Genomic DNA, 16,780 nt, shown 5'->3' on the forward strand with positions numbered 1-16,780 from the left:
CTTTTCTCCTTCCCCTGCCCAAGAGCTGCCCTGCTTCCCAGGCACCTCCTCTAGGAGCCTTCCCCGAAGCCTATGGGAGTGAGCTGCACCACTTCCAGATCACTCCAGCCCCTTCGTGCTCCTCTTAGGTTCTGACACTCGCTGGGCTTCCTTTGAGTCATCAGGCTCCTTTTCCCAACACATCAGCTCACTGAACACCTCGAGGCACTTGAGTTCATCACTGTGGCGTGCTGGTGCCTGGCACCATGCCCAACCCACCGTGGGGCTCGTTTGATACAGGTGCAGGAAGTCAACACAGCCTCCAATGCAGTTTCATGTTGATCCACCTCATCTCCCACAAAGGCCAGAAAACAGGCCAGAAGGTCATTCTGGCCTGGGGATGATAAGCCTTTTCCCAGAATATGCTCTATGAGACAAAGTCCGAGACAAGCAAACAGAGATCAAAGTGGCCTCTGGGCCCCCTCACCTTATCAGGGTCATAGCAGCCAGCACATCCCACCCAGGGCCATGGAGTGGATTGACCGGGGCCACATCTACCTTGCGTGCTGTGGCTTGTGGGAGACACCGAGGGTTTGGGCATAAAAATTAAGAAATTGAAGGTCCAGGGGCGCCTGGGTGGGTCAGTCAGTTGAACGTCCGGCTTGGGCTCAGGTCATGATCTCACAGTTCGTGGGTTCGAGCCCCACATCGGGCTCTGTGCTGACAGCTCAGAGCCTGGAGCCTATTTCAAATTCTGTGTCTCCCTCTCTCTCTCTGCTCCTCCCCTGCTGCTCGTGCTCTGTCTCTCTCTCTCTCTCTCTCAAAAATAAATAAGCAGTAAAAAAAAAAAAAAAAAAAAAAAAAAAAGAAATTGAAGGTCCAAAGCTGTCCCTGGGGTTTTCAACTCTACTTCTCCTTTCTTCCTAATAATGCAGAGGGCATTTCTGTCATTATGTGATAGTCTTGGGCTTTGGAGTCTGAAAGATCTGGGTTTGAATACCTGTCTGTCGCCTGCTGCAGGACCAATGTCCCGGGGGCAGGGCCACCATGAGGATAAAATAAGAGGATAAAAGGCTCAGATCAAAAGGCATACTCAGTCCTCCATCATGAACACATAGTATTTACCTTCATCTCCCCTCACCTGCCAGGGGGAGGAACGGTGAGGCTTCCTTCTGCTCCTCTTTCCAAATCTGGACGAGAAGGTCCAGAGGAATGAAGCAACTGTCCTAAAGCATGGGCCCCCCACTACACATCCCCAGGACTGCCCAGCTTGCCTCTGGCAGGACACACGCTAGGGTTGGCGCTGTTGGAGATGTGGGCATGGGCAGACAGCATCTACACTGCACCATCTGCCACCCGGGCCAGAGTGTGACTGTGCAAAGTTTGTTTAGTTAAAGAATTTTGAAAGTAACCCTTAACACAGTTCAGAAGTCCACTTTTAACTGTGGCTTCTTGATGCGGGTCGCCATGTGGCTGGTGTCGCCTGAGCCAGACCCAGGATGAGATGAGCGCGCAGGGTCTTTGCCACTCGTGGCAGCAGAGCGCAGCTCTGTAGGAAGGACATGGTCTGAGTCTGGTCGGGAGTTCACGCGGCCGGGGATCCCCCCAAGGAGAAAGACTTCACTGCCAAATGTTGATCCCTCCAAGTTATAATATTTGCCTTCGCCTTGTCTAATGTTTAATCCATGTTTATCCGGCACCTTATTGATTAACGGTCTGAGGGAAGTGACAGGGCAGCAGGAACCTTGAGACCATGGACGGCACCATGGGGCTGCGGGTGCTACTGTGCGTGTGCCTGGCCTCGCTCCTCATCCTGCAGGCCATGCCCACTCAGGCTTCACCCCCAGGCAGGCCCAAAGTCAGCAAGGTATGTGGGTAAACCCTCAGGCCAGAAACAGGCCGCTGGGCCAGAGTGGGCCCGGGAGGGACACAAGACCCTTACCCCGGGGGCCAGGGCCACCCCACCCACCTCCACCACCCCTGACTGGAGAGGTGATGTCCCAGCAGCTAAGGGGAGGTGAGGCCAAGGAGCGGAGGACACAAGTAGTGCCCCGCTCCCACCCCTTCGCAGATAGGCTATGGTCCCCCGCACATTCCCACTCACACTTGTCCCGGTTTTGTTTTACAGAAGCAACAGACTGTGGACACAGTGAGTGAGAGTCCCTGCAAAGGGGTCTGTGGTGGGGCCATACCGCAGCCTGTTTTCCCTCGTGCTTCAGGGGGCACCCTGGGCAGAGGGACTCCATTTCCCAGAAATGGGGCCTTTCACGCCCCACTGCGGGGTCTCTGGCAGAGAGGACAGAAGGGTCTTCCCAGGAGATCTGGTCTGTTCTCTGGGCACCCGGCGCCTGTGCTGGGTGTGGAGCCCCTGCACAACATGGGAGGCCTCTCACTGGCTCAGGGCTCCCACCCCCCATCACAGCCACAGCCCCTCACATCTCACTCTAGAGTGTCGACGGCGTGACCATCCGGAGTTTGAAAGTCAACTGCAAAGTCACCTCTCGCTTCGCCCACTACGTTATCACCAGCCAAGTGGTCAACAATGCCGATGAAGCCAAGGAAGTGGCCTTTGATGTGGAAATCCCCAAGACGGCCTTCATCAGTGACTTTGCCATGTGCGTGCCCTGGCTGACTCCCACACCTGAGCTGTCCATTCAACAGCCCCAGCCCCAAACCATGGCTCAGGGTGGCCAGATGGTGCAGACCATCTCCTCTGTCCCAAAGGGCCACAGGCCAGCTCTGGCACTGAGGGGATGAGCAATCCCCTTTAGGTCTGTTCTGGGCTCCCATCTTGGAGGGCGACGTGGAGCCTCTGACGGTATGTCTTCAGCATAGGGCCCAGGGAGCAAAAGCAGGCACCCGAGGCTTCCTGTTGGATTCTGTCGCTGTGGCTGTTCACCTCACTGCCGTGGGGCCTCTGAACAACTCTGCAGGCAGTGGGAGGAGGCAGAAGATGCCTCCCATGACAGGGCCTTCTCAGGGTCTAGGCCAGGAGCACCTCCAAGCTGCAGGACTGAGTGGGTGGGGGCGGGGGCACCCCCCCCCCCCCCCTGAGGGCTTCTTCCTCTCTACAGCACAGCAGATGGAAAAGCATTCATTGGGGACATAAAGGACAAAGTGACTGCGTGGAAGCAGTACCGGAAAGCGGCCGTCTCAGGAGAGAATGCCGGCCTTGTCAGGTGAGTGTGGCCTTGCTGCCCCAACCTCTGGTGCTGTCCTCCCCAGCCTTGGGCGAGAGCAGCCCCAGGCTGACGGGAAGTGAGCAAACTGCCCAAACCTAGATGCTGGCACAGGTGCACTGGACAAGGCTGGCGTTGACCCGCCCACCTTCCCAGACCAGCCTCTGAGAGAAGGGGCCCTGTCCTTGAGCCCTGACCCTGGCCAGCCAGCTAAGACAAGGGTGAAGGGCAAGGAAACCTGGGAGCAGCATGAATGTAAGAGAAGTTGATTCTAGGGCCATGCTTTAGGTGACAAGAACCCACATGTCACTCACCATTTGTCTGTGTGTCGTGGCTGCTGGTGGTATGTGCAGGGCCTCGGGGAGAACGATGGAACAATTCACCATCCACCTCACCATCGGTCCCCGGAGCAAGGCCACCTTCCGGCTGACCTACGAGGAGGTGCTGAAGCGAAAACTTACACAGTACAACATTGACATCAAAGTCAAGCCCAAGCAGTTGGTGCACCATTTTGAGGTAGATTGCGGGTGGCTGTATGCAGGGGAGCCATATCTGGGGCAGGGCTCCCGACTCTCTGTCGCCATGGCTCTGAGGACTGGCTCCGGGCCCACCATGTGCCATCCCAGGCCTGAGCACACAGGAAAGGGACTGACTCCTTGGGCGGGTTCTAGTGGGTTCTTCATGGTCAGGGAGCTACCTGAACCCTCCAGTCTCCTCTTCCTCTCTGAGCCTCAGCTTGCTCATCTGTTAAATGGGGCTTCCTGTGTGTCCCAGAGTTGCCACAAGGATCACGACAGATATTAAATATCCAGGTCGTCGGTAGGCTAGGAAGTCCCGGGAAGACCGAGGGGCTGTGACTGTCACTGGCACCTCAGTGGCGGCCGAGTTGAGGGACCCAGGCATGCACACCTTCATTTGGCCAATATTTCTGGAGTGCGTACAACATGCCAGGCCCTGTGCTGAGGGCTGGGTGGGTGTGGCACACAGTAGGTGGCCAGGACATGAGTTGGCTCTTGGCTGAGACTTGATGGTGGCCTGAATGGGAGCCTGGCTGCTTCAATGATGCAGATCGACGTGGACATCTTTGAGCCCCAGGGGATCAGCAAGCTGGATGCCCAGGCGTCCTTCCTCCCCAAGGAACTGGCAAGCCAACTCATCAAGAAATCCTTCTCGGGAAAAAAGGTGTGTGGGCTGGCTGGGGGTGGTGGTGGGCCCCCGGGACTTCTCAGCCTGGTCCAACCCCTCACGAAGTGTCCAGGCTTGGCCCGGGAACCAGGCAGGGGCTGCAAGCCACCCTAGGGGTGAGGAAGGTAGGTGTTGTGTGGTTGGTATCCCAGAGAACTCGGCACTCCTGGTTCTCAGAGCGACTTAGCCAAATCCTGATGCTGAGGCTGGGGAAGGCGTCCCCTCAGCAGGGGCAAGCCCCTGGTTGCATGGTCTGGGGTGAGCTGCTGACTTGCTTGAGCCTTGGTTTCCCCTTTGCCCGTGTCGCATGCATGGGTAAAGCATTCAGGGAAGCACAGGGCACATGAGGAAATCCCAGATGTTGTTGTAGTTAGGGGTCCAAGCTCCAGGCCTCTAGGAAACAGAACTAATTTGGGAAGGCCTTTGGGCTACCCCGCCACTTACCCCTTGTCACTCACTTCCCATTTGCAGGAATCCCCAAAGTCTCCTGCTTGCCCCTTCCCAGGTCCTGGAGGGGTGTGGCATCTGGGTGGGTGACACCCAGCCTTCTAACTTGTCCTCAACTGGAGCCAGGAACAAGCCCTTTAGTCCCCGCCTACCTTTGGTAGTGACCCCACAATAATTCACATAAAGGGAATGTTTCTTACGGTTTTGGAGGGGTTCTTTTTTAAACAAAATATGATACCCCAGAGTGTTACCCAACATGCTTGCTTTTAGTAGGAGACCAAGAAGTGTGTCTGTGTCTTCCTAACAATCCATTTCAAGTTTTGTAGGGGCTTTTTGATAAGTATATCTTACTTCTATAACAAACAAACAAAAAGTAAAAATTAAAAAGTATTTTAAGAAAAAGTGGAAAGTTACAAAAGTATAGAAAAGTATTGAGTGAAAACCATCCCTAATTTGCCTAAGCACCAACACAAAGTCAAACCAGAACTTAGCCTCTGCCCTGTGTCCTTCCTCCCAGCTTCTGCTCTTTGTCTACCTGGTTGGGGGGGGGGGGTTGTGGTCCTGTTTTCCAGCACAGTATTATAGTCTTGCTTTTGTACTCCACAGTTTGCTTTAACTAATGTCTCTCTACTGCTATTATCTTGTACCCAAAGTGGTGATGCTTATTGTAGAAAAGCCCAATGATTCAGAAGCATATAAGCAAAGAAACAGATCTTCTCTCCTACCACCTTATAGGTGTGTGCTCCCAGCAGCTGGGTGGAGGGTCCACCAGATTCATTTCTATGTCCATGCAACACACACACACACACACACACACACACACACACACCCCTTATGTTGCGTTTGCGAACACCCTGGCGACTGCTGCACAAGCCAGTAATGCCTCACACCCTCTGTGGTTCCAGGGTCATGTGCTTTTCCGCCCTACTGTGGGTCAGCAGCAATCCTGCCCCACGTGCTCTACATCCTTGATGAATGGAGACTTCAAGGTGACCTATGATGTCAATCGAGACAAACTCTGTGACCTCCTGGTGAGCCTGAAGCTTCTGGCCTGAGACTCAGAGGGCAGGCACGGATGCTTGTGACAGGGGCCTCACTTGTTCCTTTGTGTTGTAGGTTGCCAATAACCACTTTGCCCACTTCTTTGCCCCCCAAAACCTGACGAACCTGAACAAGAACTTGGTTTTTGTGATTGACATTAGCACCTCTATGGAAGGCCAGAAAGTGAAGCAGGTAAACTGTGGCTTTAAACAGTTCACCCAGCAGAGGCTTCTTCAGCCTTGGCACGCACCCCATGGCGTTGTTGCCGGGGTCTGGGTTTGGGATTCCTGCTCCCAGTCGGAGGTGGGCGATCTGACAGGAAATCCCCCCCCTCACCGCCCACTCCCCCCCCCCCCCCCGGGGCAGGCTCTGGCATCAGCCACTTCCTTGCTGTGCAACTGTGGCAAGTGCATTCACTTCTCCTCAGTAACAAAATGAGAATGATAGCAATGCCCACGAGGTCATGAATCCGGCCATGGGGGCGCTTGGAAGATGATAGCTGTCTGCTGAATGTGCCAGGGACAAGCATGGCTGTCCATGACGAGGAGTCTCGCAGCAGGGCACAGCCCACTGAGTGCCCCGACCATGGTGCAGTGAGACCATGGCTGAGTGTCAGAAACTGAGCCCCCTGTGGTCCTCTTTCTTGATCCTGCCCCGTTCGAGCTCCTGGTCCTTTCCTCTTCCCATGCTACGTCCCTTGTCTTCTCCATCCCCTCATCCACCCCCAGGGGTCCATAGGACACTCGTCTTCCGGTGCCACCTGGTTGGCCTGTCCATCCCTCCCACTTGTCCGCTGTGTACCTCTGCCCTGTGGATCTCTCAAAGGGGCATCTGGAGTTGACAGGAGGCACTCTCTAGGGGCCATGTCCCTCTGATGACTGTCCTGTCCTTCCAGACCAAGGAGGCACTCCTTAAAATCCTGGGGGACATGCGGCCAGGGGACTATTTCGACCTGGTCCTCTTTGGGTCTGAAGTGCAGTCATGGAGGGGCTCGTTGGTGCCAGCATCTGCCGCCAATGTGCGAGCGGCTCAAGACTTTGTGCGGCGCTTCCACCTGGCTGGGGGTAAGGGCAGGGGTCTTGGGCCACCTTGGTGTCACTTCTGTCCCCTTGGAATGAGGTCATACACTGGCCTACTTTCCTTCCTTTGCAGCCACAAACCTGAATGGAGGTTTGCTCCGGGGAATTGAGATCTTGAACCAAGCTCATGGGAGCGTCCCAGAACTCAGCAACCATGCCTCAGTTCTCATCATGTTGACAGATGGGGAGCCCACAGAGGGTAAGCACCTCAAGGGCTGTGTTGGGAGGCGGCGATCTCTTTGCGACTGAAGGCGTTCAAACTGAGCTTGGAAACCCAACCACTGGAGGTGCTATTGGGGGGCAGAAAGGCTCCAGGGAAAATCAAGCCCTGGTCTAAAGACAGAGTTCAGACTGTAATGTCTGCAGGAGAGAGAAGGCATACTTCTATGCTGAGCTGGGAAACTGGGGAAGTACCTACATGACCTAAGTTTGCACAGACCCCAGGACGATAAGCAGGATTCCTAGGTTGAATTTAACGAACTATGTATTCAGCACCAACTGTGTGCCAAGCATAGCGCTAGGGACCAAGAAGAAATACCAAGAGAACAAGATTTGTCTCTGTGCTTAAGGAGCACAGGGTTCACTGGGGGAGGCTGACCCAGGAACAGAAGCTGTGCTGAGGGCCCTGAAAGAACAGGGTGCCAGGAGGCTGCAGGACTGCAGATAAGGGGCATCTGGCCCAGGCAGGGTCCCAGGAAGCCTTCTGGAGGAGGTGACCCATGAGCTTGGGCTGGAAGGAGGAGAGGAGGAGCAGGAAGGGATCCCTGGCAGAGGGAGAAGCTTGAGGGAAAAAAAAAAAAGTTTGTGCGATGGCGGGGCCTGCCTAAGAACAACATGTGCAGAATAGGTGAAACTAGGTTTGGGAAGTTCAATGTGGTCTCAAGGGCCATGGGCAATGACCCATGGGAGGGTTTAGAGCAGAATCTGGTCTGCTTATGATAGGTCCATATAGTTGGGCAAGTCTTTGAGAGGCTGTTAGGATCTGTTATAGTCGTTGGGAGCCAGTGGGAGACATTGCCTCAAGAGGCTGGTGGGGACTGGAGATGGGTGGGGGGGAGTCTGAGATAGGAGGCTTGGCCCCCAGGGGGTGTGCCCCAAAGGTCCATTGTGCCCTACATGCCTGTGTTTGGTATCCTGTCACTGCCTGGGTGTGTGGCTGCAGGGGTGACAGACCGTTCCCAAATCCTCAAGAACGTCCGCAACGCCATCGGGGGCAGGTTCCCACTCTACAACTTGGGCTTTGGCCACAACGTGGACTGGAACTTCCTGGAGGTCATGTCCATGGAGAACAACGGACGGGCTCAGAGAATTTACGAGGACCATGACGCCACCCAGCAGCTGCAGGTCTCCTCCTACCCCCTCTGCCCCCCAACATACCACCAATGGAATGCCATGGGGGAGCCCGGTCTTAGCAGTCTTTCACCCATCCATCCAGAGAAGCAGACAAAATTCTGGAATGTGGTTAGAATCAGCTGCATGACCTCAAACCAGTTACTTAACCCGTATGAACCTGCAATTCCATCTATAAAATGGGGGTCCCAATACTCTACTTTGTGAGTGAGTCTTCCCATTGGGTGCCCCAGGTGACCCACCAGCTCTGAGGCTGTGCTCCCCCGCCCCACCCCTGCAGGGTTTCTACGACCAGGTAGCGAACCCCCTACTGGTGGATGTGGAGTTGCTCTATCCCCAGGACACCGTCTCAGCTCTGACCCAGCACCGCCATAAACAGTACTACGAAGGCTCAGAGATCATGGTGGCTGGGCGCATCGCTGACCACAAATCGAGCAGTTTCAAAGCTGATGTGCTGGCCCGTGGGGTAAACACTGGGGCTGCGGAGGGTGGCGAGGTCAGGCAGCACCCAGAGGCTCCAAATCCACACTCATTCTCCACCCGTCCCCGCTGTCCCCAGGCTTCTCTTTCCCCAGAGCAGTGCCCCCACCTCTGCACCATGCCACACATACCCCAGGCCAGAACATTCCTCCACACAGGCATCCAGGGGATGGGCTGGGATGGAACCGACATAGCCTTGATTATTTGTAGTCCCTTGGCCCAAAACGGATCACCTGTTATTCCTTACATCGTTCTCCGCAAAGGCATGAGAGAGCAAGAGGCCAGCCTCTTCCGTTTCACTTGACAATCTTTTCCTGAACACCCAGATTGGCGCCACGGTGCAAGTGCATGTGTGCGTGTGCATGCTGTGGGGGTCACAGGTGTGTGAGACATGGACCCTGTCCTGCTGGGGGTGGCTTCAAGCCCTGCTGTGTGGTCAAGCGTTCAGAACGGGGTCTTTGGGTGAGGAAAGCTGTGCCGGACCCTGGCTCCGCCCTGACCGGCTGGGTGACCTTGAGCAAATGGGTCCAGCTCTCCAGGCCTCAGTTTCTTTTTCTGTACCGTGGGGTGATACTGCCCTGGAGAGTTGTGTGGATTAAGTGAAATAATCTATGTAATATGCTTGCGCGGTGCCTGGGGCACGGGATTCCCTCAGGAAGTGAAGTCCCACTATCGTAGCTGGGGACAGAACAGCATTTGCAGGTGGGGCCGCGGTGGGCATTTGAAGGAGGGGACATGGTGGAAACGGCTAGATGGTGGAAGTAGCTGGATGCTTGCTGGCATGTCCCAGAGAGAGTAACTTCAGGAGGCCAGGGTCTGGTCCTCCCATTCCTGGGGTCCCCAGGGCCGAGGCCCCCCTGGCTCACTGACGGTGCTCAGCAAGCGTGTGCGGGATGAAGGGATGAGTGAGCGTTAGGACCGCAGCTCGGGGAAGGGCAGTGCTGAGAAAGAATCGCAGAGCCCGGATGTGGGGGGGGTCCCGGGGGGGGGGTCCCGGGCCCTCCGCCACCAGCCAGCGGTTGTGCCCTTCGCGGCGCCCCGCCCCTCTCCCCGTGACCACCCTCAGGAGGGCCAAGAATTCAAGGCGACCTGCCTGGTGGATGAAGAGGAGATGAAGAAGCTGCTCCAGGAGCGGGGCCACGTGCTGGAGAACCACGTTGAACGGCTCTGGGCCTACCTCACCATCCAGGAGCTGCTGGCCAAGCGGTACGACCCCTGCGGCGGGGGTGGACACCAGGGCCTCTGGAACAGTGAGGTGAACGGAGAAGGGGTGCTTCTGGGCCTTCGAGGTTGGGAGCGGGTCAGGCTGACTGGCGTTCAGCTTCGCTCACTGAGTTCGTACCAACCAGTCAGTCGACAGCATGGGCGGGACCCGGTTTGCCTCCGCTGAGCTGCCGGGCAGGGGGAGGCTGCCCTTTACTGAGGGGGCCGCTGCGTCCAGACACGCTTGGGCAATCCTCACAGCCTGCGGGGGAATTTCCTCATTATTCCCATTTCGCAGAGGAGCGAGCGGAGGCTCAGAGAAGTTAGACTGCTCCTCAGAATCTCCCCGCTGTTAAATTCTCTGCGTATTTCTGAGGCACGTCCCCCAACCCTGCCGAATCGCCAGGTTTTCCAGGTGGGAGGGCTTTAAATCACGAGGCCCTTGAAGGCGGCCACGGAACAGGGGCACTGCAGGTGCCTGATTCGTGTTTGCTGAATGAGTGAGTGAGTGACCAAATGAGCAAAAGGGCCGGGGAGTTCAAGTCCGTTGTCATCCAGGCCGTGGGGCTTGGAGCCGGTGTGTGTCTTGTAGGATGAAGTTGGAGGGGAAGGAGAAGGCCACCGCGACGGCCAAGGCCCTGCAGATGTCGCTGGCCTACCAGTTTGTGACCCCACTGACCTCCATGACCATCAGAGGCATGACGGACGAGGATGGCCTGGAGCCCATCATTGACAAGCCCCCCGAGGGTAGGGGCGCTGCAAAGGGGGAGGCTGCGGGTCTGCGGAGGCTTCTGAGGGCCAAAAACTTCCTGGGTTTTGATTCTCTTCCCTTTCTCTCCCTTCCAGATTCTCTGCCCTTGGGTGAGTTTTTCAATCACGTTGGTTTCCAGGAGGGGCTCCTGGGGTCAGGCAAGCAGCTGGTGCCCCAGCCCCCAGGGGCGTATCCCCCTGGTCCGCATCCTCCAGCCTTTCACCACAAACCAGCAGTTGCCCCCTGCATGCCTGGGGAGCCCTTGTGCAGCCTCCTCCATCCGGGCCTCCATGTGAGCCTGTGTCTGCCCAGCGGCCAGGGTGGGGGTGCCCAGGGAGGCCTTCGAGCCCAGGCCTGCCTGGCCTTTGGGCCCCGGATGCCCTTGGGGAACGAGGCGTGTACCTTTCAGGTAGGGCGCTGAGGGTGATGCTGTCCTCTCTCGCTGTCCTCCACAGAGATGCTGGGACACAGAAAGAGTAAGTGGCGGCATCCCCCGGACACACATCTCTACCTCTCTCCTCCTTGTGCCGTTGTCCCTCAGGCGGTACGTTCAGTCCTGAGCGAAGCTCCTATTTGCCTGAGGAGGAAACGACAGCCGGTCTGAGGCTTCCTCACTGACTCTCCCTGGGATCCTCAGAACTGCCTCCTGACTGTCCCTGGCCTCCCCTTATGCCAGCAGCTCCATCGGGCCCCCATGGAAGGAGGCAGACCGGGGGCCAGCACACCAGGAGGCATCAGGGGCTCGGGGTCGCTCCTGTGGCTTCAGGCCGGCCACCTGGGTGGAGGGGTCTGGGGAAAGGAGCCAGCATCCCCACGGAAGCAGGGTGCCGTCCTCCTAACTGCCATTCATTCCCCGCCAGCATTCATGCTGTCGGCCTTGCACCCTTCCCCGACTCAATCCAGCTCCAACATCCAGCAGTTGCCAAACCGAGTGACTGGCGGTGAGTCCTGAGGAGGGGCTGGGGGACACCCCTGCCTTGCTCCTGGCCGGCCCTAGCCCACCTTCCAGATGCCCAATCTAACAGACTCCATGCTATGCCCCCAGTGGACACTGACCCCCACTTCCTCATCCACGTGCCCCAGAAGGAGGATACCCTGTGCTTCAATATCGATGAGGAGCCCGGTGTGGTCCTGAGCCTGGTGCAGGACCCTGACACAGGTATGGGTGACTTCACTGATTCTGCCAGACAGCATGGGGCCTGGACTGCTCGGCCCTCAGTGTACAGCTGCAGACAGGACAGTGGCAGTGGCCACCACTTCCCACAGCCCGTGCCCCAGCATCATCTGGCGGGACTCAACCTGCCTCCTTCCCTCCCATCCACCTGCCCTAGATGGCACCTGCTTCGTGGACATGTGACCGGTGGGGGCACACAGGACCCTATGCTTAGAAGGGTCCACGCTTGATTTAATACTCTGCTGTAACTGTTTTGAAATTCTTAATGCTTTTTGAACAAAGGGCCCTTCACTTCCATTTTGTACCAAGTTCTGCAAGTTACATAGTGATCCTGCCCTGCGTTCAGCCTCTGAGGGGGCCTCTGAGTCCATCCCCCGGCAGTGCTCTGGGGTGGGAATGACTCCCTGTCTCTTGGCCACTCTCTCTCCCTCCCTCCCAGGCCATCTGCAAGGGTTCATTGAGTACCTCCTGGGGGCCATGGGTGTAGTAAGTCCCTACTCTTGTGGAGTTTAGGGAAGGGAGACAAACAGGCAAGCAAATTCTCTGATGACAGCCTCAGAGCATGAGGCATGATGTGGTGGTAGTGAGGATGATGAGGGGGCTTTGGGGCTCCTCGGGTCATAGGAGGCCTCTGTGACCTGCTTCTGTGTCAGGGGTTAGAGCCACAGAGAAGGAGCAGGTCTGAGTCCTGCAAGGCGTCTTTCATGGCCCGGATGTGAGGGCTCAGTGACAGGTAGTGTGTGTGTGGGGGGGGGCGCAGAGTGGTGCTGTGCGGCCTCCACCAATCCTGAAAACCCCTCAGGAGGTGAGCCCCTCAAAGCTGGTGTGGGATGGGTGGGGTGTGGGTGTCTCCCGGGGGGAGGTGCGGCATGAGCACAGGCAGGCTGGCGGGGGTCTGGCGAGAGCAGACCCCTCCCTGACCCAGACGGCCCCTCACCCCGCTGCAGGCTTCTCAGTGAATGGGCAGCTCATTGGCAACAAGGCCAGGAGCCCCGGGCAGCATGAGGGCACGTACTTCGGGCGGCTGGGGATCGCCAACCCCGCAACGGACTTTCATCTGGAAGTGACTCCCCAGAACATTACGCTGAACCCCGGCTTGGGCGGCCCCGTGTTCTCCTGGGGAGACCAGGCTTCACTGCGGCAGCATGAGTAACCAGGCTGGGGCCGGGGGCTGGGTGGGGAGGCAAGGGCAAGGGTGGTTAGGGACAGGCATGAAGCCCCAGAGCCAGCTCAGCTGCCTGAGCTTGCCGGGCCCTGGTCACCTGCGCCATGGCAGTGAATGACATCCATGTGGCTTCCCTGGGAGCTGGGCAGACATGTGGGACCCTGAGGGCCACCCCACCCATTTCCCTCAGTTCCCAGACACGTGCTCCAGGCCCGGCTGCCTGCGGGTCTGGGCTCCCAGGCTCCCTCACCCTACGGTCCATCCCATCTCCACCAAGCAAAGCCGACTCACCTCCCCGGCCCAGGGCAAAGGCTACCCATTCCCTGAAACTCCAGAGTGCTCTTTCAGCACCTGTGTTAGCACGCCTTGCCTTGTGTTTGTTCCTTCCTTCACTCATTCACTCAGCAAACTCTGCTGAGCATCAGAGCCTGATGCCAGGCAGAGAGCTATAGAAAGAGGTGGGCAGAGTCCAGGTGGAGGACACAGATGATGAGTGGTAGTCAAAGAACACGGACTTTGATATTGGACAGGCTGGAGTTTAAGTCCTGGCTTTACCGCTTTCCAGCTGTGTGACCTTGGGCAAGTTACTTAACCTCTTTGAGCCTCACAGGATCACAGTGAGAACTGAATGATGCAGTTTGTAGGGAGGGCTTGGCACAGGGTCTAGCACACTGTAGGGGCCCCATACACAATAGCAACTGTGATAAGGTAACACCCACCATCTGGGAGTGAGGGTGAGGAGCTCATGAGAGCTGGGTCCACGAGGACAAGGGTGACCGAATGGAGAAAGGTGTAATGTGGCTGCATCTGCCCTCACGGCCACCTGGCCCTGCAGGGTGGTAGTGACCATCAACAGGAAGAGGAACCTGGTGGTGTCTGTGGAGGACGGGGGCACTTTTGAGGTCGTCTTGCACCGGGTGTGGAAGGGGAGTGCCATTCACCAGGACTTCCTGGGCTTCTACGTGCTGGACAGTCACCGGATGTCGGCACGGACACACGGGCTGCTGGGTACGACCTGCTAGGCAGGCAGAGCTGTGGGGTGTGCTGTTGAAGCCAGCGGGCTCGCCATGGGTCAGACTTGCCTCTGGGCACCGAACACACTTCCCTCCAACTTGGCCATCAAGACTCAAAGGTCCAAAGAGGGCTTGTCCTGGGGAAGGTCTTGTCCCTCAGAAAGGTGATCACACACAAGGTGAAACTCAGGCTTAAGTGGACCTGGGGGCGAGCAGGAGACGTCCGACTAGCAGGAGGGTCCAAACAGACCAGGCTCCCCAAGACCTCCTGGGTGTGATGGGTCACTGGCCACACCGCTTCCCCTGGTGGCCTTCCTGCAGACCCTGCTCTCTGTGGGCACCTCCCTCTCAACCCTCTCTCTCCAGCCATGTTCCTTCGGAGTTGGTCTAAAAGAGGCAGGAGGTACAACCACCTGCCAGTAGGTGCTTCTCTGGAGCAGGTGAACTAAAGGAGGCTTTCGATGCCAAAATGTATCAGAAATAGTCATGCCCTTAAGAAAAAACACCCAGGCGACCCTAACCCTCCAGTGAGCACCTGCTGAGTGCAAGGCCCCTCAATGGTCACTGCTGCTTCCAATGTACCTTTCCAGGACAATTCTTCCACCCCTTTGATTTTGAAGTGTCTGACCCCCACCCGGGCTCCGACCCCACAAAGACAGATGCCACAATGGTGGTGAAGAGCCGGCAGCTGACCGTCACCAGGTGGGTGGGTGGCTCTCCCAGCATCTCTGCCCTTGGCATTCCTGTGGTGGGTCAGGGCCTTCCTCGTGGCGTCACACAGATGGAGTGGGCTTCCTGGAGGGGGTGCAGCCCTGCTGAGTCCAAAAGGTAACCCCAGCTGATTTGTATCTCCCCAGGGGCTTGCAAAAAGACTACAGCAAGGACCCCCGGCATGGGGCTGAGGTGACCTGCTGGTTCGTCCACAACAATGGGGCTGGGCTGATCGATGGCGTTCACACTGACTATATTGTCCCTGACATCTTCTGAGCCCCCAGTCAACACACCTGTCCTTCCTTGGGCTCACGGCAGAGGAGCACAGCATCCTGACCCACTGCCCAGGACACATCTTGCTGTCCAAGCTGATCCACTGTGTCAAAGCACCCGTGACTTCCATTAAAGAGAAGCTATGTCCAGTCCAGGCCGGATGCTTTCTGGGAGGGAGGGCGATGGGGAGGCAATCCAAGATGCTGCCGCCAGGAAGGACTCAGGGATCATAGCAGACCTGGAGGCTGGGAGGAAACCCATGCCAACTTTGCCCCCACCCCACCTTGTTTGCTGCAGCTGCCAGACCCTATGCTCTCTGAGCATCTGGAGTGTCCCCTGCACACAGCTATCCCTACAGGGCCAAGGCCCAAAGGACACTGTGGCAGCCTATATAGGCACTGTTCTAAGTGCCTTCATTGAATTAACTAAATGTATGCTCCCAACAGTCTTAGGGGGGATACCGTTTTACCCATTTATAGCTGAGGAAACTGAGGTTAGGTAACTTGTCCCAAGTCACTCATGAATGGCCCAACTGGGATTTGAATCCATACTGTCTGGTGTCAGCATCTGTGTGCTTAAGCACCCCCCTGTGAATACTCCTGTCAGGCTGGGCAGCTGATGGCCGCAGCCCACTGAGATTGGGTTCTAGATATTCCAGAGCATCGCTTAAAATGAACATAAGAAAGGCACAAACCATATATGGACTTGGGGTCCCTAGGTAGTCCTGCCGAGAGCTGGATGCTGCACCCCTGGGCACAGGGCCTCCTCCTTAGCTCGACTCTGCACCTGTGGCTTTGCAACGCCTTACGCTAGGGATAGTTCCCAAAGGCAGGGATAGCCAGTCCCCAGAAGCTGTGATTCCAGGGAGCCAGTGACGGCAGCCCGCTGGCTCCTCATGCTGACACCTGGAATGATCTTTTCAGGGCTCCTTCCCTTGGCTTCACCTTGGGGCCCAGTTAAAGTTCAATGTCACAGGGTGCAAGGAGATGAGCCTATACTATACCTTGGGGAGCTTCTGGCCCTCTGGGTGATGGGCGTTTCTTTTCCAAAGATTTCTACTTTTTCTCTGCTGGCTTCTGTCCAGTTCCCACTGCAGTGGAGGCCCTTGAAGACCCAGAGCAATAACACAAATCTGGGGGTGCCTGGGTGGCTCAGTTGGTTAAGCATCTGGCTTCAGCTCAGATCATGGTCTCACAGCTTGTGGGTTCCAGCCCCATGTTGGGCTCTGTGCTGACAGTTTGGAGCCTGGAGCCTGCCTCGGAGTCTGTGTCTCCCTCTCTCTGCCCCTCCTCTGCTCACGAGCTGTCGCTTTCTCCTTCAAAAACAAATAGACATTAAAAAAATGGTTTTAAAGTAACACAGATGCTGAGATCCAGGGCTGCTCCAGGCCCAGAGAACATAGAGCCCTCTTTCAGTGGCAGGTAGTAGGGGGTGGGGGCGGGTGGCCAACAGAGTTTCAGGGACCAACTGCCATCTGCAGCATCCTGGGCTTCTCAAGGGAGAGCCATGGGCTCCCAGATGACTGGCCGCCCGAAGCAAGGCTCTCCTGTGGAGTGGAAAAGGGGGAGCCCAAAGATCTCTCAGATTCCGTCTAATTCTCAAGTCTGCATGGTGACTCTGGGTCCCTCCAAGACCCCAGCTGTCCCTCTGGTGCCTGTTGAGCAGCTTCCGAAGTCCTACTTCGAGTTGTCCCTCCCACAAAAGTCTAAGTAACTGGGGAGGAGGTGGTACCTAGAGGAAAGGCTGGGGA

At 56.8% G+C, this 16,780-nt stretch overlaps 1 protein-coding gene across 2 annotated transcripts; it reads left to right on the top strand.

Moving 5' to 3' along the window:
• Positions 1–1,732: 1,732 nt before the first annotated feature.
• Positions 1,733–15,182, top strand: ITIH1 (inter-alpha-trypsin inhibitor heavy chain 1). 2 transcript variants are annotated; one of them, XM_047848651.1, is made up of 22 exons: positions 1,733–1,846; positions 2,108–2,128; positions 2,428–2,594; positions 3,054–3,158; positions 3,512–3,674; positions 4,227–4,340; positions 5,696–5,821; positions 5,907–6,023; positions 6,727–6,895; positions 6,984–7,109; positions 8,073–8,254; positions 8,541–8,726; positions 9,807–9,946; positions 10,536–10,690; positions 10,790–10,804; positions 11,150–11,170; positions 11,555–11,635; positions 11,740–11,853; positions 12,816–13,017; positions 13,869–14,041; positions 14,637–14,748; positions 14,904–15,182. In XM_047848651.1, the coding sequence occupies exons 1-22, from the start codon at positions 1,733–1,735 to the stop codon at positions 15,031–15,033; spliced, it is 2,733 nt and encodes a 910-aa protein (XP_047704607.1). In that variant the 3' UTR covers positions 15,034–15,182. The 2 variants fall into 2 exon arrangements, with proteins under 2 accessions (XP_047704607.1, XP_047704608.1); XM_047848652.1 differs by lacking the exon at positions 2,108–2,128 and having other exon boundaries at positions 9,810–9,946.
• Positions 15,183–16,780: the final 1,598 nt, after the last annotated feature.

The sequence above is a fragment of the Prionailurus viverrinus genome, chromosome A2 (assembly GCF_022837055.1).
Source record: "Prionailurus viverrinus isolate Anna chromosome A2, UM_Priviv_1.0, whole genome shotgun sequence".
NCBI classification, from domain to species: Eukaryota; Metazoa; Chordata; class Mammalia; order Carnivora; family Felidae; genus Prionailurus; species Prionailurus viverrinus.